This window comes from Siniperca chuatsi, linkage group LG8 (assembly GCF_020085105.1).
Source record: "Siniperca chuatsi isolate FFG_IHB_CAS linkage group LG8, ASM2008510v1, whole genome shotgun sequence".
NCBI lineage: Eukaryota > Metazoa > Chordata > Actinopteri > Centrarchiformes > Sinipercidae > Siniperca > Siniperca chuatsi.
In genome coordinates, this window is record NC_058049.1 from 19,502,526 (window position 1) to 19,525,218 (window position 22,693).

Genomic DNA, 22,693 nt, shown 5'->3' on the forward strand with positions numbered 1-22,693 from the left:
TGGTTCCCAACCTGAGGGACAGGACACCCACGAGGGGTTGCAGAACAAATCAGAGGGGTCGCTCTGCAGACAAAAAACACTTCTGCAATACCAAATTCTGCTTAATTTTAAGACTTGTGTTTGCTTTTTTCTTTTACTACATAACTTAACCTTTAAAATGAAACTGCACATAAATATAGAAAATATTTATTCAATAAAAAAAAAAGCTTACACCAGTAGAAAAATGCTACATAATATTACTGGGCGGAGAGACAGATTAATGCATACATGATATTAAAAGGTAATATGGCATCTTGCATATACAAAAGTAAAGGGTCAAAAGCACCTTCAGTTATTAAATATATAGCAATGAATATGATACATACTTGTAATACAGCATAAATTGTGTAATCATTACAAGTAGACATTACCTGCCGACTGTGGTGAATTTGTTGCATGCATAATTAACATTTATATCGACAAATGCACAAGCACTTAAGTGTACAGTTGTGATAATGAACACTTCTAAGAAACCAGTTAATACTAGCAGTGAATAAAACTGTAACTGTCATTAGACCTCTCGCCTTATGCTCTCACAATTCGTTTTTAATACAGGTGTCAAAATTCTCACACTTAATTACAGACTGAATTGTGTATAAATACACCAAATGAATATTTGGCATAGTTACTTAATTGCCAGATAAAAATGTGCAAATATGACCAGTTCATTTCTGTTCACTGTTTTCATTTTGATGTACCCACAATCTTTTTGAGACATAACAAGTGCAATGTGTGGACATTTTGTGCAACAGAAGAAAAAGATCAAAATACATGACTGGACTTACATAACAGAACAATTATACAAAACAAAGCACAGATTAATGTCACATGACATAACTGAAATATGAACTTAGTGCTAAAGAAAAGCCCTTGTATGGAAAACTAGACCAAAACTGATTTAAGGCAGAATTCAGTATAGACATACTGTAGTAAAGAATAAGTTAAAGAGTTTTGAATAAAAAGCCCTTATTTGGATTTTTAAAAGCCCTTGAAAATGAATGAATAGAACTGTTTGAATCAGTTACAGACACCTCATGGCTTTGGAAAGAAATGCCATTAATGGTTGATGCCATAAAATATATACATGTTACATCCATCCCAGCACAGTGATTATAACTGCTATTCAGTGCAAATGGACACAGCTCATTCATAACATTATCATTTAGCTTGTAGTCTGACTTATGTTGAGAAGAGAATGTCAAAAGTTACTTAAAAAAAAGTGTGTTCAGTTGTACAGTAACGTCTTTCTCCACCTCTTCCTCTTCCTCCGTTTGCTTGTTTTCGGAATGTTTTCTCCTCTTCCTGTCCACCTGGTGACGTTAAATGAGCGACCATAGGTTTTTTTGCTGCTGTCATAGCCAGGCATTGTCCATGCTGGAGTAACAGTGGTCTGCATCAGCGTGCGTAATGCTCAGTCCATCAGAGTCCACACAGTCAAACACGATGCTTTCCACATCAACCTCTACATCCTCTGTAAGGTAACCAACCAAAGATCAAAAGGAAAGGAGAAATGAGAAAATTCACTCGTCACATTGAAGTTGAACTTACAAACTAGGGCTGGGTGATATGATTGCAATCAATATCATGACATTAACAAGAATATCTTTTCTCATAATGATATTTCTCACAATATAGCAAATGTATGATTGCATTCCGCTATTATGAATTACAACAGACAGACAAAACTCTTCAGAATTTTGTAAGATAACAAAATCTAATTATATCATCACAATATGATAAACTGTTATTCTGAATTATTGCTTAGCACTAGCTCAAATCATGCTACTCAGAAAATATCAACAAACATCAGTAAAGATGTAGCCGTCATAAACTCCTATTAATGAATAAACTACACTAATGTATGACTAACAAACAACTACAAATCATTAGGAGACGTAGAATTTTTTTTTTGTAACGTTTCTTTTTTTTTTCTATAGCCTTTGCTGGAACTTCCGATTCCCATTAAGACCAGAATTAAGATGGTTTGAATGTGACAGAATCCAAAAAACCTGAGGTTGCGCAGTGCTTATTGACACAAAAGCTGTGATCACACTTTTAGCAATAAAGCAAGGCTAGGCATTACTGTGACTGTGCTGAGGTGAGACCCTTCCTGCGTCTGAGAGACCTACCTCTGTCAGAGTCTGACCTCTCGGAGGACATGGTCGACCCCTGACTGTCGTTCCTCATCCTCTCCGTGCCTCTCTGCAGCTGCTCCAGCCGAACCCGCAGCTCTCTCTGCTGCCAGCGCAGACGGCCCTTCAGCTGCTCTGCACGCTCATCCTGCTCCTGCAGCTTCTGAAGTGAGAAAGCGGAGAGACAGACAAGTGAGCAGTAGACTAAAAAGCACACCAAACCTTAGACACCATGAAGACAGGATAAGCATTTGGAGACCCGTTAGCGAATGCACAATAACAAGACAGTAACTCTTGTAAAAGACAGCATTATATTATTTAAGAGTAGAAGATACTGTGGATTCAGTGGCAAACAACAATATATAACGCTGTGCTGTCATCCACTATCAGTACGATGCCAGGGCGCTGTGTCTACCTTTATGTGAAGCTGGGCTCGTCTCAGCAGGTTGAGGGTGGTGTTCCTCATCGAGTCAGACGACAGAGGGACTTGCCTCTTGAGCTGCTCCAGGCAGTGCCTCAGCTGAGCTCGTCTACAAAGCACAACAAGAAGCAACAACTGATGCTGTTAATCGATGCAAGTGAAAACAGGGTGTTTAACACAGTTGCTTACTCTTCCCTAACTTTGGCCGCTGTAAAAAAAAAAGTGTCTTTTGCTAATTTTAAATTATTTATTGTTTATTGTGACAAAATATGAATTACCTGTTTTTTTCCAGCTCATTGTGAACTGACCTGCAGTTACAGAAAGACACAGTTTGTTTAGCTCGATAACTGCTGCTCAGCAATGACAGTTTGTGAGGTATTCATGTCTAAAGAGGATCTTTATCAAAACTGAAAGTCAAACTTAACAACCACACCCTCTTGTCAGTTGTCTGTTATGTAATGTATTCACCTATTGCCACCAGCAGAAATCTTCTTACTCTTCTGTTTGCTTCTCTTATCAGAGTGACCTGGACTGAGAGGCAGGAGTGAAGCATATCCATGTTCTGCCTCTGTGCAGGAAATAAAACAACGCAGCTGTGCTCGAAAATAGTCTGAAATTCAATGGTATGCAATGTTAAATATAAAGTTTTCCTATTATTAACATTAGTGAACTCTAGTGCTACAAATGCACATCTATTAGCATCTCTTCCTAAGTGTGTAAGATGTGGAGGACAAAAACTCTCGACTGCTGTCATCAGCATCATCAGCTGGACGTTTTGTTTTTGGTTTTGGCGCCATCACACACTGCCTATTCACTATTATAAAACTACTCTTCATAGCCTCGCAAACAGAAATACCCAATACAATCTCTATAGTGTGTAAACGATGAATGAAACTTAATGTATTGCTTTTTTTCTGCCCCACTTTCATTCACCGTAATGAGCGCTCAGCGCCGCTCAGATTCATTTTCAAATTGGACCAGATTGGCGCCTTTAAGTACAATGATGGGACCGATATGTAGGTCACTGAGTCAAATTGGAAAGATCGCCTAAAATAACCTTCTAGCAAGAATCTCGATGGTTTCTCGAAGAATTGTATTGCATTATGTCTGTGTATTATGTTTTGCGTGCATAGTTACTGTAGCTTCATTGTGCATTTTGTTGTTTTAGCAATAACCAACTTCCTCCCCCGTTGACTGACAGTTGTCATAAAACACTAACCTCGCTCTCTTCTCTCCAGAAACTCAGCAGCTCGAAGAAGCACCTGGATGTTGCAAACGTTTCCTTCCATTATTCTTTTTTTATTCAAATAAAGCAACCGCGGGTAAACACCCTACTGTGGAGCAAGCGTCAGTAGGCAGAAGTAGATGAAGCTGTGTCTGCTACGTCCTCAATCCACAGAAACTCCAACACTGACGCTGCCTTCAAGTGTTCCAAGTAAGCACGGACATTTGAGACTACCGTCATAAAAACGATCCGGTGGGCAACAGTTTTGTCGGATATATTAACAAAAAGGACCATCTAAAGTATTGACCTCTGTTGGTTTATTTTACGTTAAAAAATCAGTAAATATATGAGTGACATATATTAAATGTATTTATTTTTTTAAGGGTGACAGTTACCCCTACAGTTTAGACAGTTCGGGTGCACGTGGCAATAGCCTACTATTTGTGTAAGATGCCTAAACTATAATTATGATAAAGTAAGAAACTATCTATTTTTACTAAACATAAAAACTATTAACTTAAACAACATTATTTCAATGTTGTGGTAAGTTCGTTTTATTAACTTAAACAACATTATTTCAAAGAAAGATTCGCTTTCCCTCTTGTTTTATAATTGGGCCCATGGATGGGTCGTTATGGTGCATTTAGGCTACGATTACAATATTTCCGAAAGCGTTTGAAAGCATCGACAGACAACGTAAAACGTCATTGTCAAGCCCCCGTCCCCTCCCCTCTGACAGCACCTTTATTTTTTGAAACATTTATTATTTTGGTTAACAACGATATTGACATGTGCTTATGCATATTTGCCCCTATTATATGAAAACCTAAAACTACACAGTGTATAAGCTGGTCGCCTGTGAGTTAGCTGTACAAAGTTGCATTGTTACACTTCTGTTTTATCACTCTCCCCAACTACCGATGTCTGAAAAAAACACACATCTTTACCTAAACTCCAGCCAGCATCATCTACATTCTATAGAAATCTATTTTTTACATCATAAACTGTATGATAAGGCCATATTACAGGTACATACGTATTTAGCGAGCATAAAATGAAATGCTCAAACACTGAAACAATCGTTTAATTGTCTTTCTACACAGAAGAAAGTGGGAGGAGAGAATTGCCCTTATTAAATATGGCGGTGTCTGGCTTCACTGCCTGTGTCAGGTTTCGCTTGTGTTCACCGTCTGGGAGTGAAGCTTCTTTGCCAGTAGTATCTTTAACCTATGAACTCCTGAGTGTGCCAGTCCTCCGCCATATTGACTGTTGTCTTGACTGGAGGAGATAGAGAACATTTTGAGGTCCGAGAAGAAACGAAAGTGTGCTCTCAAAATAATTAAAACTGGTGCAAACTTGGCCAAAGCGTATTATAAACACCGTCGTAATGGCAAGGAAGAAAAGCAAGCAGCAAGGGGTCGCTCAGAAGGAGCTTGTGCCTGAAGAGCAGACCGTATCGAAGAGCCCAGTCTCTCCCGGCGATGCAGCTGGCGGTGGCGGCGGAGATGCTGGGCTGGATAGGCTGGCCACTACCAGGGCGAACCAGGTAGGTTAGCTAGCAGCAAGCCAATCGCTGTTTTTAAAATAGGCTAGCTAGCATCTGAGCTAGCACCTCTCTGCTAATGCAAGCATCCTCCATTGTGTTTTTATTTTATGTAGATAGATCCTGCAGAAGTGAAGTTATATGCATCCGCTGGCTGGCTGGAAGCTATTTTAATCTTTATGAAGTAGGCATGGATGTAGAGCTCTCACGTCGTTTGATATGTAATTAAATAAATAATACGTTCAACTTAGCGAGCAGAATTGTCCCCAACAGGCGGATGTGAGGCAGTGTGATTAGCATTGCAGCCCATCTCCTCTGCCGGACAGGTGACATTGTGCCTCGGACAGGTCGTCCCATTCCCAGCGTTTATAACTCTTCATCCGCCCAGCTAACCTTAGCTAGAAGGCTAGCCGGGCTATCATCTCCAGCTAGCGTGCTGCAAACGTGCTTACTGCCTGCACTTGAACCCAGCTAACTGCAGGAATCACTCAGCCAGCAGTGGCTAACCAGCTACTAGCTAGTTAACGGGTTCATAATTAAGGTAGCAAACTCTCAGACATGGTTCGAGATGTTTATTCTACTCAACCATATCCCTTTTTGCTGTGCCACTCTTCCATCGGAGTGTGACACGAGCTAATGTCAAAAGTTTCAATGCATGCAGTTATCAGCCAATGATGCCTAGCTAAATCGGAGTTAGTAACGTTAGCTAAGTTGAGGGTAACCACTGTACAGCAGGACCACTGTCGCCTCAGCAACCAGCCAACCTCACATCTGACCGCTGAGCCTGCTGCTTGGATTTAGTTATTACATTTTATACCGCATGTGTAAGATGCCCGTCTAGGCGCGTCTCATAACTAGCAGAAATGTGTTGTACTTCTGTAATTGTGAATAACCTGGTTATCTCTAAAGTGTAATATCTATCACTATATCATAAAATGATGCGATATCTAGAAAATACTGGGAGGCATCTTTCTATCTTTGCCAGTTTATTTGGTACATTAAGGTAAAATGAATACCATCTAACTGTCCTGCAGTAAACCTACCTTTGTGAAGGTTATATTGAACAATTTGTATAGAAACGTTTTGGAGAGGTGTTGATTCAACGTTTTAATTGGAGGATGTTTTGCATCACGTTTGTATTGTATTCAGTTTAGCTACATGTACCTAATAAACTGGCACATGAGTGTATATGCACACACACATATAATTATTAGTATTAAAAACCATCTGTTTGAATGCCTACCATGTGCAGTTGGCATTATCAATACTGTAGAATTTATTCTGAGAGATGCCTGACCTAGCAGACCCTTTTTTTTCTAGTTTTAATTAACCAACAAAATGATGCGTCACAGATCAGTGTGACTGGTAATCACAGGCTAATATTTGACCTCTTTATCCTCTTTCACTACCTAGCCTATGCACACCTGCTGCCTCCTGTGCCACCGTGAATTTAAGGACTGGGGAGCAAGCTCCGTGAACGGTCTCCCTGGGGGCCATGGGACCAAGCTGGCTGATGCCGTGCCTGCACTCTCCCAGGCCTTATTGCGGGAGGCGCCAGGGCGTAAGCTTGCTGATGCTGTGCCCTCGCTGTCTCAGTCCCTGCTGGGAGAGGTGCCTCTGTGGATCTGTCAGAGCTGCTGCAAGAGTGTGGAAGAGGAGGAGAGGCGGAGCACCCAGGAGCAGCAGACACCGGTAAATAAAAGGGGACTGATTTGGGTCATATATCTGGATCCTTTTCACAACTTCTTTTTAGTACTCTTTAGTTAAACAGTTTCTGTTGACTGAGGTAATCTCATCTTTATTCATCATACAGGGCATTGCATTTGCATGTCTGTCTAAATGTCACCTTGGATTTAACAGGTTTAAACATGTAGTCTACTTTTTGTCTCTTCAGAAGTAACTTATTTTGTATTTGTGTCTCTGTGGCAGTAGCAGGTATAACCTTTGCTTTCTTGGTTGTTTTCACGTGAAATGCAAATTTTGAAGACTTACTGTATCAACATACTTAAGCTCAACTACAGATGAACATGGTGTTCAAGATGTTTTCTTGAAATTTGGCTCAAACTTGCAAATGTTGAAAATAGGGGAAAATGCAACAGAGTGAGGGATTGTTGAACAGTCCCCTGCAGTGATTTGTTTTATTTTTTTATTTTAATGTTTTTTTTCTGTTTGTTTGTTTATTTAAAATTGATTCATGCATTTTAAAGCTATTTTTGCTTGGCTTGTCACACGCCTTAATGTTCAAGCTAATATTGGTAGTTATTTGGTGCCACAATGTACACCTATGTAGACAGTCAAGTCCTGTGATTAACCAGTTGGGTTTTTTGTTGTTTTGTTGTTTTTATTCAGGTACCATTGTCACACTCTTCTTCCTGTAAGTCCCAGAGCTGTGGGAACGGTTACCCGGAGCAAAGTACTGTGGATTGGGACCCGAGTTCCTTCCTGTCAGCCCACAAACTGTCAGGTCTCTGGAATTCTGCCCACACCAACGGAGGGGAACACTGCAACCACAACACTTCTTCACACTCACAACAAGGTCTGTCATCTCAGGGTAAAAGACAGCTCCAGAAAACATTTAATGACTGTGACAGTAATCGGTGAAAACATCAGGCTGTGTTGTGAGTTTCAGTTTTGTGAAACGGACACATATTTGGTTAGAATCAGAGCTCTACAGCTGCCTTGCTAGCTTACTTAGCGATAAATGTGAATACATTTTTGGCCACTTTGTTCAGGTGTCACTCTACTACGTTTTAGAAGAACAAAGAGGCAGCTTGTAGAACCTTACAATGCTCTACTTTCTGAGGTCCTTAGCGCTCAGCATGATGAAAGGTGGAATAATGTTTTAAGATAAACATGTTGTCAAAACGTTGGGGTGGGTGGGGGGTAGTGATTGTCTCTCACATACATTGAGATTTTTTAGAATTGTGAAATTGTGTTTTATGATAAATTTTGTTATGCATAGAATTTCACAGCACAAAGGAGTAACTAAAGTGTTAAAGAGAGAACATTAATATTGTGCAAACAGTTTAATACTGTGAAATATAAATAATAATCAACAATAACAAGTGCTACATGTGAAATGTTACGCTAATGCACCGAAGATACTGTACCTTGAGAACAATAGAGAAGATTTGAACAATAATAACACAATCATTTTACCTTGCAGACCATCGTTAAACACACTTAATTCAAACTCTACAGAAACAAAATAGCAAATAGTTGTTTGCTGCTACATTAATGTTCAGAATCTCATTTACAGAATCTTTAAAAGATAAAAATAAAATTGGGTATGGTCTGCCTTTTTAAATTATTTATTACTTTGTCCTTTGACTGTTCAGTGGCTTAATAGGACTGTATTACAAAGTAACTCAGGTGCACTATCTGGCTATAGCATTTTCTAGCCATAACAGAGATACCTGAAAGAAGTGTCATATGAGGAGAATTGAATATGAAAGTGAGACAGTTTTGTCCTGGGCCTGAGAAAGGCATTTGTTTATAAAATGGGAAGCAAAGCATTTCAAACAGTTATGATTTTTGCTTTTCTGTTTCTTGGCTCTCATCAAACCACTTTGTAGAGGTTACCTGGTGCGTAACTGTCGTTGTATTTCTAGTTTAGCAAATACTCGAATGGGTCATGTTGCTTGAAAAGTTTGTCGATGTTTGCTGGTGAACAATTATGTTTTTTAATTAGAAGTAATATCAAACATCTATTTGTCGTAAGTTGGATGGGGAATTAGATACTTAATGCTACTTAATGCTTAACAAAACAGGGTTTTATCCTTCAGGGCAAAAATGTCTTGCAATGCTGGTTTCTTTCTCAAAGCAGCAACAAATTATCACCATTGGACACAGAAACATGCCTTCAAAAGAAGGGGGAATTATTTGTACTATTATTTTTATTATAATTAGTTGTTGAATTACCAAAATATCAGCACCTGGAAATATTAAGGGCATTGATAAAAGCCCTCAAACCCCCTGAAACATTATGGTGATTTTGTGATGCGGACAGTAAAATTATTTCCAATTGTTCCTCTCAATCTTTACACATTTTGTAAGACATATTTAACACAATATACCAACAAATGAAATGGTAATTACTTTGTGTCGTTCTGTTCCTCAACCAAGCTTTAGTGTTGGCAAAGTTTGTGGAAAGCATGTCTCTAATCAGTTGTCATATTGTCTTAAATTCCCTTTCAAATTCATTAAACATTTTTTCCATCTCCAGGTGTAACAGCAGGGTCGGCCTGTCATGAGAAAAGAGGACTTCATGAAGCACCTGGGAAATCTGCTAAAACATCGGGGACCAAAGTCTGTCCCTACAGTCACCCGTCTTCCCAGAATTCCAGTGGATCTTCTGCTGGGAACCCCCAGTCTACCTCAGCAGATCTTTGTAAGACCACTCCCAAGCACTTCAAGACCATGTGCCGTCGACCAACGCCTCCAGGTAATATTTCCTTTGACTCTTAGCATTCAGTAGTATTTTATTAAATTGGAACCAATTCGCTTATCAAATTGAATGTTTCAAATCTCTTATTAAATCTACTGTGTTTAGGTTTAGAAATATATATGAGGAGATAAAATTTATAAAATGTAAATATGTATCTGGCAAATTTCAGTAACAAGTGTAGTCTACTCACTTATAGACAATATATTTTTTCAGTTATTTTATTTAAAAATTTTGATTAAAAGTGCCCTCTTACTGTAATGGACAACATCATTTAAACAAAATTTATTATATTGCAGAAATATTTGTTTGTTGATAGAAAAACATTTTTATTACTAAACCATCAGCCGATGGATGTATTTTACTGAAATCAACCCCAAAGTAAACTTAGTTAATCTATAGAAAAGTGGACCAATTTAGTTTACGTTTCAGACTTTAGTGGTAATTACATTAATGATAATTGGCCTACTCCTTTGAAATAGTGTCTATATAGACTTATTCAGGTAATAAGAAATCCCATTAAATAAACTGTGCAGACCAGAACACAAACTGATGCACTATGTGAAAAGACTATTCAGCATTTGTGCTCTACAAGTAACTTTTTATTCATGTTTTTGTCCAGGTGAAGCCTTCCACCCCAGTGAACACCATCAACACACAGACTTGTCGGTACCCCCCAACAGTCCCACCGGGCTGTCTTCCCAGCATTCCTCCCTCCTGCCCCCAAAGCCAAACTCTGGGCAGCACGGCCATGTAACCTCCTCATCTGGCACTGGTGTGGCAGCCCACGCTCCCTTCTCCCCACTGGTACCAAACCTCCATGGCCCTACAGCCAAACTCAATTCTCCCAGTCCAGACAGCCCAACATCTATCCATAAGCCCAGCCCGTGCAAAAACTCCCACATTCCTGCCGTGAACGCACAACACAGCAAACTGGGCACGCCTATCATGGGCTGTAACCACCCTTGTAATGGACACAGTGCGGGAACAGTGGCCACTTCAAATGTAGGCCATCTGACAGCTGGGGCCTGCAGGTTAGTAATACTATCTCAACATTGCTTTTCTTGAGTATGTGAAATCGAGAAACTGCTTCTATAGCTGTGTTGATTAAAAATACGAATGCCTTCTGAGGGTATTAATGTCAATTCTTTTTTTTTTTTTTTGTAGGGACCAGGCATGTAAGGGGCACAAAATGACTAATGGGACGTTGTGCCACCCATCATCTGAGCTGGAGGAGGGGGAGGATGAAGACAGCAGCTCTGAGAGGAGCTCCTGTGCCTCCTCTTCCACAAACCAGAAGGATGGAAAGTACTGCGACTGCTGCTACTGCGAATTCTTTGGACACAATGCGGTACTTTGAAACTTTTTGTTGCTATCCTCTTTTTAGGTAGTAATTAAGAGTTGCCTTTGCTATCACGTACTTGTTAAAGATTTAGAAAAATCTTCCATTATGAAAAGGTATTGTAATATATCATTTGGTCACAGCCTCCAGCTGCACCAACAAGCCGTAACTACGCTGAGATCCGTGAGAAGCTCCGCACACGTCTGACCCGGCGTAAAGAGGAGCTGCCTCAGCGTCAAGATTCAGATCTGACAGTGGCTGGTGCCATTGACAACCGGGACGTAGATGAGCTTCTAGACTTCATAAACAGTTCTGAGCCCAAACCTGTCAACAGTGCCAAGGCTGCCAAAAGGGCACGACACAAACAAAAGAAGAAGGTGTGGTAACTTTAGATTTAGTAACTTTAGTTTGAATGTTTTTTTGTTTTTTGTCCATTTTAATTTGAATATTTATCATCTAATGTATAGGGCTGGATATTGTCTGTTTTATACTAGTACCCATACAATATTTATTTTCATTTAACAAAAGAAGCCAACATTCTGTAATAGTAAATGTTGTCTAAACACAAGCACCTCTACAAGAACTTTGCCTAAATAGACTCAAATTGGCAACATTTAGATTTAAAATTATAATCACTATGATTTCAGTCAGAACAGCAGTAGGACAAATTCAGTTTGCATTATCATTAACTTAGTACAGCTCTGATACAGCTTTAGGAGAGTGAACATTAAACAATGAGGCTGATCTCAATTAGATAAAATTACAATCAGTAACGCTGGATTACGTGAATGCATCATTTTCCTCATGCGTAGGTAGGCAATTTGATGGCAGACTCCGCCAGTAATAACAGCTACTATATAGAGAGGTAATTACAGTATGTAAATTCATTAATTGGCTATTGCTAAAAAAATGGCAGCCATAATTATCAAAAGGGGTTTGATTTCATGAAAATCTTAAAGCTTATAACTTAAAATCAGGAACTAACTAATCAAAGAATAAATAAACAAGATTAGAAATCTGACCAACATTTGATTCTAGATTTTGGTAGTTTTGATACTCAGTGCTACAGATACATTTTGGTCAATACCAAAAAAGTAATGAAGTTCAAGCCCTACTAATGTATTATCTAAATAACATTACATTGTGTGTGTGTACCTGTTCTCACACTCAAGCCTGTGCCATTTGTGTTTTAGGAAAAAGCTCAGCAGGGCAACATGGGTGCTGCAGGCAGTGACCCCCACTCCGATCCATCTGAGCCTGTTGACGAGCCCCTCCCTGATGGTTCAGAAGCCAGTCGGTTGCTTGATTGGCCTCAGCTGGAGCTGGAGCGCGTCAACAGTTTCCTTACCAGTCGGCTCGAAGAGATTAAGAACACCATCAAAGACTCAATCCGGGCCTCATTTAGCATGTATGACCTCAATCTGGATGTTAATGACTTCCCAAAGAAGGCAGCCACATTGGAAGGCAACCATTTACTGTCCCATCTGAATGGTTCCTCTGACCTACAGCAGATAGACCTTGACCTGGCCCCTCTTTCACTGGGAACCTTTAAGAGCCACTTGGACCTGGTTAATGGATGGGAGGACACAACCACTGTCTCATCCCCTAATTCCACCACCACAGCATCAGGGGTCACTGCTGGGTCCAAGGACATCCAACGGTTGCACACTACCCCCAGTCTCTCAAAGCTCATAAGGGTTCGGTCCCCAGAAAGATGTACTTCCACTGGATGTGACAGTTTGCCACAGGTGCCAGCCCAAGCTACTGCTAAATCGAAGGAGCACACCCCTGATCCTAAGAACACAACAGTCGGTAACGGTGGTGCAAAGTCAAAGAAGAATAAAAAGCAGCAGCAAAGACAGGAGCAATCTGTTTCAGAGCATAATTGCAACAAACCAACCAAAGCCGCCCCCGGGAATGAAACACAGAAAACCAATGAATCTAAAGAAATGGCTTCTAACGGCTCAAAAGCTGGAAACAAACAGCCCCAGCACTCTGTGGACAACCAGAGAAATGGACCTAAGAAAGCTGAAGAGGGCAGATCGTCCAAACATGCAGCAAATGGTGGCCTCTCAAATGCACAAAGGGGTAAAGGTGACACAGAAACACGAGGGGGTCGGTCTGAACAGGATACAGAAAGCAAAGCTCACCCCACCATTCCAGTAAATGGGCAGCAACAGCAGCAATCCAAGGGTAAAAATAAGAAGAACAAGAACAAGGGTGAAAAATGCAGCAGTGCTATCGGTACAATAAACTACCTTTTTAAAAAATATTCAAAATATGAATTGTTCCTTAATTTGTGTTTATTAGTTTATGATTTTAGCTAATGTTTAATCTTTATTGTTATTCCCTAGATGATGTATTTCTCCCTAAAGATGTGGATCCAACAGAAATGGATGAGATTGATCGTGAAGTAGAATACTTCAAAAGGTATGCTCAACATAGCCGTGTATCAGGATACTTTAAAAAACAACAACTTTGTGCTAAACTGTTATATTGATTACCATGAACCGCATCACTAAACCCAGGCATTATTTCTGTCTTCGTTCCCTCTAGGTTTTGCCTTGATTCTGCAAAACAAACTCGCCAGAAGGTAGCAGTGAATTGGTCCAACTTCAGCCTCAAAAAGGTTCCTTCCAATGCAGCTCAATAACTTGGATGAGTGCCAGAAATATAACTTCACACCACAAACTCTTTCAGTAGAGCCCTATTTGGCCTGAGGCCTTCTCTCATTCCCTGTTTTCTTCTCTTCCTTACTAAGCCAAGGGACCCTGGGTCAAAATCATACTCTCCATTCAGAAGACTGAAACATAACTTGTGGCTGACAAGCCAGGGATCATTCTCAAGGCCAACTCTACCCTTTGCTATTATTGCAATGTTCACTAAATGAGAGATGCAAAAATGGAAAAAGTCTGTTGAATCCACTGCATCTATGTGCTTATTACGTATGTAGTATGTAAACAATTACCTTACATGAAATAAATGTTTTTATCACAAATCTGAGACAATTTTAACGTTGTTAAACTTATGAATTCCAATCAGTTCAATTTGGTGCTCATCATCCAATACATTCTGCATTGCTAGTTTCCCGCCCACTACACCACTACACCAGTCTCTTTAGACACAAGAGAGCATTTGTGTTATACTGTACAACTGTCAAAAAGGACCACTTGTGCTCTCCTCTTCTGCAGGGAGCAACTGGTGGCAGCAATTTCATTGATTTTACTTACAAGCAGACTGCAGTGCATTTGGTGGTTGTTGATAGTTTTGAATTGGAATACTTTTGTCAACAGTTAATCGTGATCATCAAGTGATTTAGTTAGCAGTAATCAGATAGAAACCTGAAATGACACCTGAACAACACCTGATACCTACCTGCTACAGTTATCTTTTTGTATGAAATTATGAATGTTTGACAGTTTTCAGTACACCAACTAAGCTAATAGAACCTTGTGGGGAAAATATCAATTTACTGTGTATAACACTTGGCTCACAGAATGCAGCTTAAAAATACATAAATCCAATTAAGTACCCATGCAAATATGTTCCCATGCATGATGTGTAGAACAGAAAAATCTGAATACTGTCCCCCAGTCCTGTATTGGGCAAAGTTAAATGTGTCTGCTGCTTCAGTGTCAATCTTCCCTTGATGTTAATCTTGAATAATTATCTCTTTTATAGTGATATCCAGTATACACTCTGCCATCTGTAGAAAAAAAGTCCTTTACCACATTTTTTCACTCAAACTGTTATTTTAACCCCTATATCCCAGCAGTGACAGGTACACCAGTGTGCAGTGTTCATTTTAACATAGGAATCATCACACATTGTTTCAATTTCAATGCTTGTACATATTGAGTGATTATTTTGGGCCCTTTTGAGCCTGTCAAAAGCCTGCGTTTCTGAGGGGTTGTGTGTGTGAGATATATTTTCAACTCATACTACTCTTTTCCCTGTACTGTGACCTTGGTGGCACCCTGTACCTCAGCTAGCCTATCTGAAGTCCAAGTCTTGATAATCTTTTGATGAGAAATATCACTGAAGAGTTGATACCTTTGGGACAAGGGCCTTGAGATTTACATCAGTAACCATGTTTTAGCTGGTGGCTTTCATTGAGATGGATCATTTCTTTCCTGAATCTGTGCTGAGATTTTGTTTTCATATAACATCTCTGATGCTTTCCAGGTTATATACAATTAGATAAGACTATCTTAATGTTTCGAATGTAGATTTATACTATATCAATAATAGCCAAGTGTATGTTGGCTTGTTTCGTTTTTTTTAAATTCACTTTTGATACTGTGAAAAATCTTTCGTTCAGAAAGATTAAAAACAATACAGTTTTGACAAAAATAAAGTGTGGTGTTTTGCTTTCTAAGTTTATATTTTTGGTTTGGTTTCCATGAACATACCATTTGCACCCTGCTTCGTCTACGCCAGACTTTCGCCTTTGAAATGCGTGGACACAGCGTCTCGATTAGGTTTGACCATTGCAGCGTTCCGTACAGTATCAAAGCTTCCTGTGTTGTGTAAACATGTGGATTCGGTGTATTTATTGAATTGTGTGCCGAGTATTTGGTCATTAACTCTGAAGCTTAAGAACGCGGAGAACGACACTGTATGCATAAATAAAATGGAGACCGACAATCGACCCAAAAAGGTAAGTTAAGCGTATGCTATCGTTCACATTATGAAGAGGTTACACTAGCTAACGCTAGCTAAAATTAGCTAAGCTAGCGAGTCATGCATTAGTGTCCTTCATCTGGTTTACATACAGAATTTTATACTTTTACGCAGTTAAAATCATTGGAACAGGTTGAATATCGTTGAACTTAAGTGTTTGAATAATATGGGATTTCTAATTAGAGTTTATATGAATGCTGTTTTGGTTAAAAACACGGTTTACAACGTTAAAGCTCCGCAATCAGCAAACTAACATTAGCCATACAGTGCCACAGCACTGGCACTGTAAAACGTAAAAAATAGTTAAATATAAGATTAACGTTACTTGAATGAGTTTTCAGTTCATAAATGACACTCTTAAGGCAGAACAGCTGAAAACGGCCTTTTAATTGTGTGCTTCTACAATATGGAACTAATGATGTTTTTGGTAATCAGTATAAAGTTGCGAGACGTCACTTCACATTTTCATGATATATGAGACTATTCACATAGCTAACTTTTTTGAAAACAGGTTTTTCAGGGGTAACTATTGTTAACAAACAGTAAATGGAAGGAAGCAACAATAGCCGAAGTGAGGGCAAATAATTTATACTGTAGCTACTGCCATCACTACCACCAATATTAATTATAAAGAAACAATAATAGTACCTACTAATGACATCATGCAAGTCGTACATTTAGCATGCAGGTCAAATCCTAGAAATTTGGCTTTTTACAATAGGGTCTGTGTGGGCTGATGGAGGTCCTTGAAAGGCTGATTGAAAAGTTTACACTTAGACAGCCTCTTGCAGAAGTGTCTATAAAACAAATACATATATTATGTTAACAGTTAATATAACATAAAAAGTGTGTTGTTTTGACATCTAATATATCTGTGTCAAAATCCTATTGCTATACTGTGCTAATGTGTATCCATATAACCCATGCCAACATATGACTCTGGCATATACAGATCAATCACATCCAATAAATATCACTGTATGAAATGACATTTTGGTCATCTCTAGTACCACTGCATCCAAATCTCTTTTCTGCATGGTATTCCTGTATGGTTAAGTTTTCTTGGAAGGACTTGGACTGGATGTGTTTGAAGGCCATTCTGGCTGAATGCTGAGCTTTAACCTCTCTGTAGAGGGGAAAAACAAGAGGTAATACTTCTGTTAATGGTGATGTGTTTGTACAGAGATCCCATGGGGAGGATGAAAGGTCTGGCTCAGAGGGAACGGAGGATGACGATTATGTTCCGTACATTCCAGTCAAAATAAGAAAACAACAAATCGTAAGTTATTGTGCACTGTCCTGTTTGACACTTTAGAAATTAGTAATGATGCACCAATTGGGGCCAAGACCTTATTAAGTGTATCAGGGATGTTGGCCAGATGTGACCATTCCAAACTGAATACAGTTTCTTTGTCAATGTCATCATAAAATTTTGAGTTTTCGCTCCATTTTTCGGCCACAGCAAGCTGCAGATTCAGCACTTCAGTTATCCCTGGCCTCATGTTAGCTTACATTAAAATTATCCCAATGAGTTCCACACAGTGAACTATATAGATTTTAAATTTTGGAACAAATTGGACTGGGAATCTGTATTGGCAGATACCCCGAGAATCATGATCGGAATCAGTATCAGGAGAGTAAAGGTGTCATTGTTGCATCACTAATTAGTGGTACACAGTCTGTTTAACATATATTTTTCTAAAGGAACCTAACATTACTTTAAAGGTTGTATATATTTTTTAAATACAATTGTATTTAGATTTCCAAATGTATATCAACATCACATCCAGTTACCACATATTCAGATTTAATGGATTTTTTTTTAAACGTGTACCTCTCAGGTACAGAAGATGTTACGTCTGCGAGGAAAGGCTGTGGATGAGGAGCAGAAGGACAGTGGGGAGGAGCAGAGGGATGAGGACGAGGGTCTTGGTCCACGCTCCAATGTCAGTCTCCTTGACCAGCATCAGCATCTCAAGGAAAAAGCAGAAGGTATCCAGTTCAAACATGACAACACACAAACACACAAACAACACACAAACACACAACTCTGGATTATGATTTAATTAAAATATTATTATCATACTGCTCATTTAACATAGTGGTTCTGTGGTATCTCATCTGCTTTATGTTTTTGTATCTACAGCCCGTAAGGAGTCAGCCAAAGAGAAGCAGCTGAAAGAGGAAGAGAAGATTCTTGAGAGCGTTGCAGAGGGCAGAGGTAAAATTATAATGCTGTCAAGTTCCTGTGAAGCCATGTTGAATTATTAATCAGGTTTACTTTGATAAACTTGTAGATGTTAAAACAGTTGGTGCAAAATGTTCTAAACTTACAAAACTAATTCTGGGGACTATCAACTCTCCTCTATCAGCTTTGATGTCTGTGAAGGAAATGGCCAAAGGTATCATATACGATGATCCTATAAAAACAAGGTAAGTTCTTGATCAGTGAATTCTATCAAGTAACATTGTTTGTTGAGGTTTTTTTTACTTTTTATTTAACCTGGATTTTCCTTACAGCTGGAAGCCACCACGCTACATCCTCAATATGCCAGGCACCCGACACGAGCGCGTCAGGAAGAAGTTTCACATCCTGGTTGATGGAGACGGCATCCCTGCTCCAATCAAAAGCTTCAGGGAGATGAAGTTTCCACCAGGTTACAACACACTCCCTCTCACACAAGCAAAACACCTTTCTTTTCTGTACGAGGCCTTTAGTGGACATGATTAACAACTGGCAACAAATCTCTTTATTGTTTTCAGCAATTCTAAAAGGTTTGAAAAAGAAGGGCATTGCGCATCCCACACCAATTCAAATTCAAGGAATCCCTACAGTGTAAGTACAATAAATGGACATATACTATACCATCAGACTGTAAAATATGCAAGGTACGGTAAGTGCATGTAAACTTCATGAATTGACAGTGTTTGTCTGTAGTCTCTCAGGTCGAGATATGATTGGCATAGCCTTCACTGGTTCTGGAAAGACTTTGGTCTTCACTCTGCCCATCACCATGTTTGCGCTGGAGCAGGAGAAAAGGCTGCCTTTCTTTAAAAGAGAGGGACCGTATGGACTCATCATCTGTCCCTCAGTAAGACATGCATGACAGTCCTACTTAATTGATGACACAGCTTGAAATACAGTATAATGTCTATTTGTGGTTTAAAAAAATACAGTGTTAAGATTATAATGGGTCACTTAAACAGTGTACTAAATCAGAATGTTCTGTAGTGTACATCAGTGTGTTTTTGGAGTTTAACGTCTGGAGCGTTAGACCGCATTAAAATTTCATTTAATTTGCGCATACTCACACATAACATTGAATCAGTTCTAAAACTGTGAGTGACCATCAAAGGTACAAATAATTCTACAGCATTTCTTTCGGTTTGCACTTTAAACAGATGGCATTTACTGTGAGCAACCTTGCTTTTTCTGCAACTAAGCATATCTGATTTGAATACCTTTCCCTTCCCACTCCAGCGAGAGTTGGCGAGGCAGACTCACAGCATCATCGAGTACTACTGCAAGCTGCTGGAGGAGGAGGGAGCTCCTCAGCTGCGCACTGCCCTCTGCATTGGAGGAATGTCTGTCAAGGAGCAGATGGAGGTAGTAAAACAGTAAGTAAGAGTGAAGATTTGTGTGGAAAAAATCTGTTTCTGTCTTTTATCCAGAATTTCAGTTTGAACTAGTGTCAAGCAAAAAATGCATGATTCAGCTACATTAAATCATTCAAGGAACAAAACTGGCAAATATTAAAAGTTCAAGACATAATGCATTACAGGAAGCATGCATAGTATAAAACATTCCACATCAGGACCTAGGCACTAATACTGTATTTTAAAAATACAAGCAGTAAATAGTTTTTTTAGTTAATTTTCCATCTGAATCTGTATCTCCTCTTGGTTATAGTGGTGTCCACATGATGGTCGCTACCCCTGGCAGACTGATGGACTTGCTGCAGAAGAAGATGGTGAGTCTGGACATCTGCCGCTACTTGGCTCTGGATGAGGCTGATAGGATGATTGACATGGGCTTTGAGGAAGACATCAGAACCATCTTCTCCTATTTCAAGGTGAGCTCCTCCTCTGCAGCAGAGACCGCCAAATGATAGCAACCGCAGATTTTTTCCATTCCGTTTTTCTGTTTCCTGATCGTTAAAGCCCTAGCCAAACTAGTTGTTTTACAAAGCCAGTCTGGCAAGGTCCAACAAGATAATATTGGTCACAGACATCATTTCATATAGGCTGTACACTAGATGATTGAAAATTTTCTGCTGCACTCAGACATGAACATAAATTCCTTCTTTACCTTGTAGGATAAATTCACCACTCACTAAGCTGTCATTGACCCTTTCCTCTGATTTTCACATTGAAAATCTGTGTTTGCATTTCTGGAAATTAAAATTAAATCTAATTTCTACTAAATTTGTCCATAAAATCTGCTGCTCAGTGCATTTAGAGCAAAAGTATGCCATGCCGTTACAGAATAATGCTTCATTTTATATCTGCAACACTAGTTGAAATTGTTTTTCACATGGTCCTGATGCTTTAAGAGGCAGCAGATTTCATCATCATCGAAGCACTCCCCTATACCTGTCCGGTTAGTCCATCTTCCAGCTGCTGGGCTCCATCGGCTGAGACTGGACATATTTATTATTTTTTATTTATTTATTTATTTTTAGACTAAAATCTTGTCAAGAAAACTGAGCTTGGGAGATGTAGCCTGGCTTTTTGAGGCTATCAGACATGAAAAGCACTATCATTTGTTGTTTCTTTATCAAGGGACAAAGACAAACCCTGCTTTTCAGTGCCACTATGCCCAAGAAGATCCAGAACTTTGCCAAGAGTGCACTGGTGAAACCCATCACTATCAACGTGGGCAGGGCCGGTGCTGCCAGCTTGGATGTCATTCAGGTATGTTTGTTTTTTACTGAAAGAGGTTTTCTGTCTTAGTCCGGGAAATTTAATGCATTCAATTTACAAACCCACTGATATGAAAATTGTGTCAACTAAATGATCAATACTTTGTGTTTGTGCAGGAAGTGGAATACGTCAAAGAGGAGGCCAAGATGGTGTACCTGCTCGAGTGTCTCCAGAAAACACCACCTCCTGTCAGTACTTCCACATGTTATGACATTGACATATACCAAAAGTCCATAACTCAGGCATGTCAAATGTTACAAAATATTGTCTGTTCATATTGGCAGGTGCTTTTATTTGCTGAGAAGAAGGCTGATGTAGATGCCATCCATGAGTATCTGCTGCTAAAAGGAGTAGAGGCGGTGGCCATCCATGGAGGAAAAGGTACGCAGAACTCTATTCTAATCATTAAAATACACAGCAATCAGTACATAGCAATAGTGCCTGGAGAAGATTACTGTGTTGGAGAAATGTCCAGCCCAGCATCAAGTTCAGCTCAGAGCACTTATCATATGTACACAGCCTTACTCTTCAACTTCCTTGTAGTTGCTCATCATTACCACCAGATGCCATCCTGCTTGCAAATGTCACCATTTTTACTTCATAGTTTGCTTAACCTTTCCACGGCCTAGAAAGCATTGCAGACCTCGTGTTTTCCGTTTGTCATTGTCTTGCAAGATAATGTAATATTTGTTGATTGTTTTTAGATCAGGAGGAAAGAACAAAAGCCATAGAGGCATTTAAAGAAGGAAAGAAAGATGTCCTGGTTGCCACAGACGTTGCCTCCAAGGGTCTGGATTTCCCAGCTATACAGCATGTAGTGAATTATGACATGCCTGAGGAGATAGAAAACTATGGTAAGATGATATATGTATGGCCTGGCCTTCTTAAAATTGGTACATTATGTAATCATTAGTATGTAATTGCTCAAGCTGGTTTGTTGAAATGGTCTTGTTTCAGTTCATAGAATTGGAAGAACTGGACGATCGGGCAAGACCGGTATTGCCACTACGTTCATTAATAAAGGCTGTGGTAAGGAGAAATGCCAATCAGGGCAAAAATCTAATTAATTTCTGTATAGGAGCATTGATTTTCAGAATATTTGCAATGTATAATAGTGGATTTAGTTAGCGTAATTCAGTGTTAAATGACAATAAGTTAACAGTAAGTGTATGTCTTTCCCCATAGATGAGTCAGTATTGATGGATCTTAAAGCCCTGCTAGTTGAAGCCAAGCAGAAGGTTCCTCCAGTCCTCCAGGTGCTCCAGACGGGAGACGAGACCATGCTGGACATCGGAGGTGAATTGTTCACACCATATCTAGTTCACATCTCTTTTTCTACATGCTCATCACTTCCTCTATAATAACTTTGTGTTTCCTTTTAAATGTTCCTCTAACCTGATCTGATCATCTCATGTCAAATTCACAGAACCGAGTGTGGAGTGTTTGCAAACCCTTTCTGACATACCTGATTCTTGTGTTTTCACAGGAGAGAGGGGCTGTACATTTTGTGGTGGTCTGGGTCATCGTATTACAGACTGCCCTAAGTTGGAGGCCATGCAGACCAAGCAGGTCACCAACATCGGGCGGAAAGACTACCTGGCTCATAGCTCAATGGACTTCTAAGAGGTTTTCATGAGAAAACATTTCTGAGGAAACTGTACAGTTATGTGTCGTGTCACTGAACTAAGGAAGTGTATTTCTATCACCACCAAACAAAGCTTGCAGGTCTGTCAGATGAAATGATGTTGGGTTTTTTTACCTTTTTTGCCAAAAAGACAAGTCGTACTTGTTCTTTATGTGTAGCTTTTGTAACATACATGTTTGATACTCTAATTGTAAATAAAACCACTATATCTGCTGTGATCTTTTATGCTCTTCCTGAAAAAATAAAAAAAGGTGTGGCACCAGTTTTGTATGGTGAGGAAGTTGCTAAAACAAGCA

At 39.4% G+C, this 22,693-nt stretch overlaps 3 protein-coding genes across 6 annotated transcripts; 2 read left to right on the forward strand and 1 right to left on the reverse strand.

Moving 5' to 3' along the window:
- Positions 1-170: 170 nt before the first annotated feature.
- mxd3 (MAX dimerization protein 3) lies at positions 171-4,024 on the reverse strand. Of its 4 annotated transcripts, none has more exons than XM_044204466.1 (6): positions 3,812-4,022; positions 3,061-3,202; positions 2,871-2,900; positions 2,587-2,701; positions 2,169-2,334; positions 171-1,510 (listed from the first exon to the last, which is right to left on the reverse strand). In XM_044204466.1, the coding sequence occupies exons 1-6, from the start codon at positions 3,879-3,881 to the stop codon at positions 1,392-1,394; spliced, it is 642 nt and encodes a 213-aa protein (XP_044060401.1). In that variant the 5' UTR covers positions 3,882-4,022; the 3' UTR covers positions 171-1,391. The 4 variants fall into 4 exon arrangements, with proteins under 4 accessions (XP_044060401.1, XP_044060404.1, XP_044060403.1 ...); XM_044204469.1 differs by having other exon boundaries at positions 3,061-3,160; positions 3,812-4,019; XM_044204468.1 differs by lacking the exon at positions 2,871-2,900 and having other exon boundaries at positions 3,812-4,024.
- Positions 4,025-5,028: 1,004 nt separating this feature from the next.
- fam193b (family with sequence similarity 193 member B) lies at positions 5,029-14,154 on the forward strand. The gene is made up of 10 exons (XM_044204462.1): positions 5,029-5,363; positions 6,774-7,052; positions 7,710-7,896; positions 9,586-9,804; positions 10,427-10,838; positions 10,972-11,155; positions 11,290-11,523; positions 12,340-13,390; positions 13,501-13,576; positions 13,703-14,154. The coding sequence occupies exons 1-10, from the start codon at positions 5,205-5,207 to the stop codon at positions 13,797-13,799; spliced, it is 2,898 nt and encodes a 965-aa protein (XP_044060397.1). The 5' UTR covers positions 5,029-5,204; the 3' UTR covers positions 13,800-14,154.
- Positions 14,155-15,623: 1,469 nt separating this feature from the next.
- LOC122879901 (probable ATP-dependent RNA helicase DDX41) lies at positions 15,624-22,615 on the forward strand. The gene is made up of 17 exons (XM_044204463.1): positions 15,624-15,806; positions 17,013-17,108; positions 17,671-17,821; positions 17,976-18,050; positions 18,202-18,262; positions 18,350-18,486; positions 18,593-18,665; positions 18,768-18,921; positions 19,311-19,447; positions 19,740-19,902; positions 20,612-20,743; positions 20,869-20,940; positions 21,037-21,133; positions 21,457-21,606; positions 21,710-21,781; positions 21,938-22,048; positions 22,239-22,615. Exons 1-17 carry the CDS (start codon positions 15,780-15,782, stop codon positions 22,373-22,375), a joined length of 1,845 nt encoding a protein of 614 aa, XP_044060398.1. The 5' UTR covers positions 15,624-15,779; the 3' UTR covers positions 22,376-22,615.
- Positions 22,616-22,693: the final 78 nt, after the last annotated feature.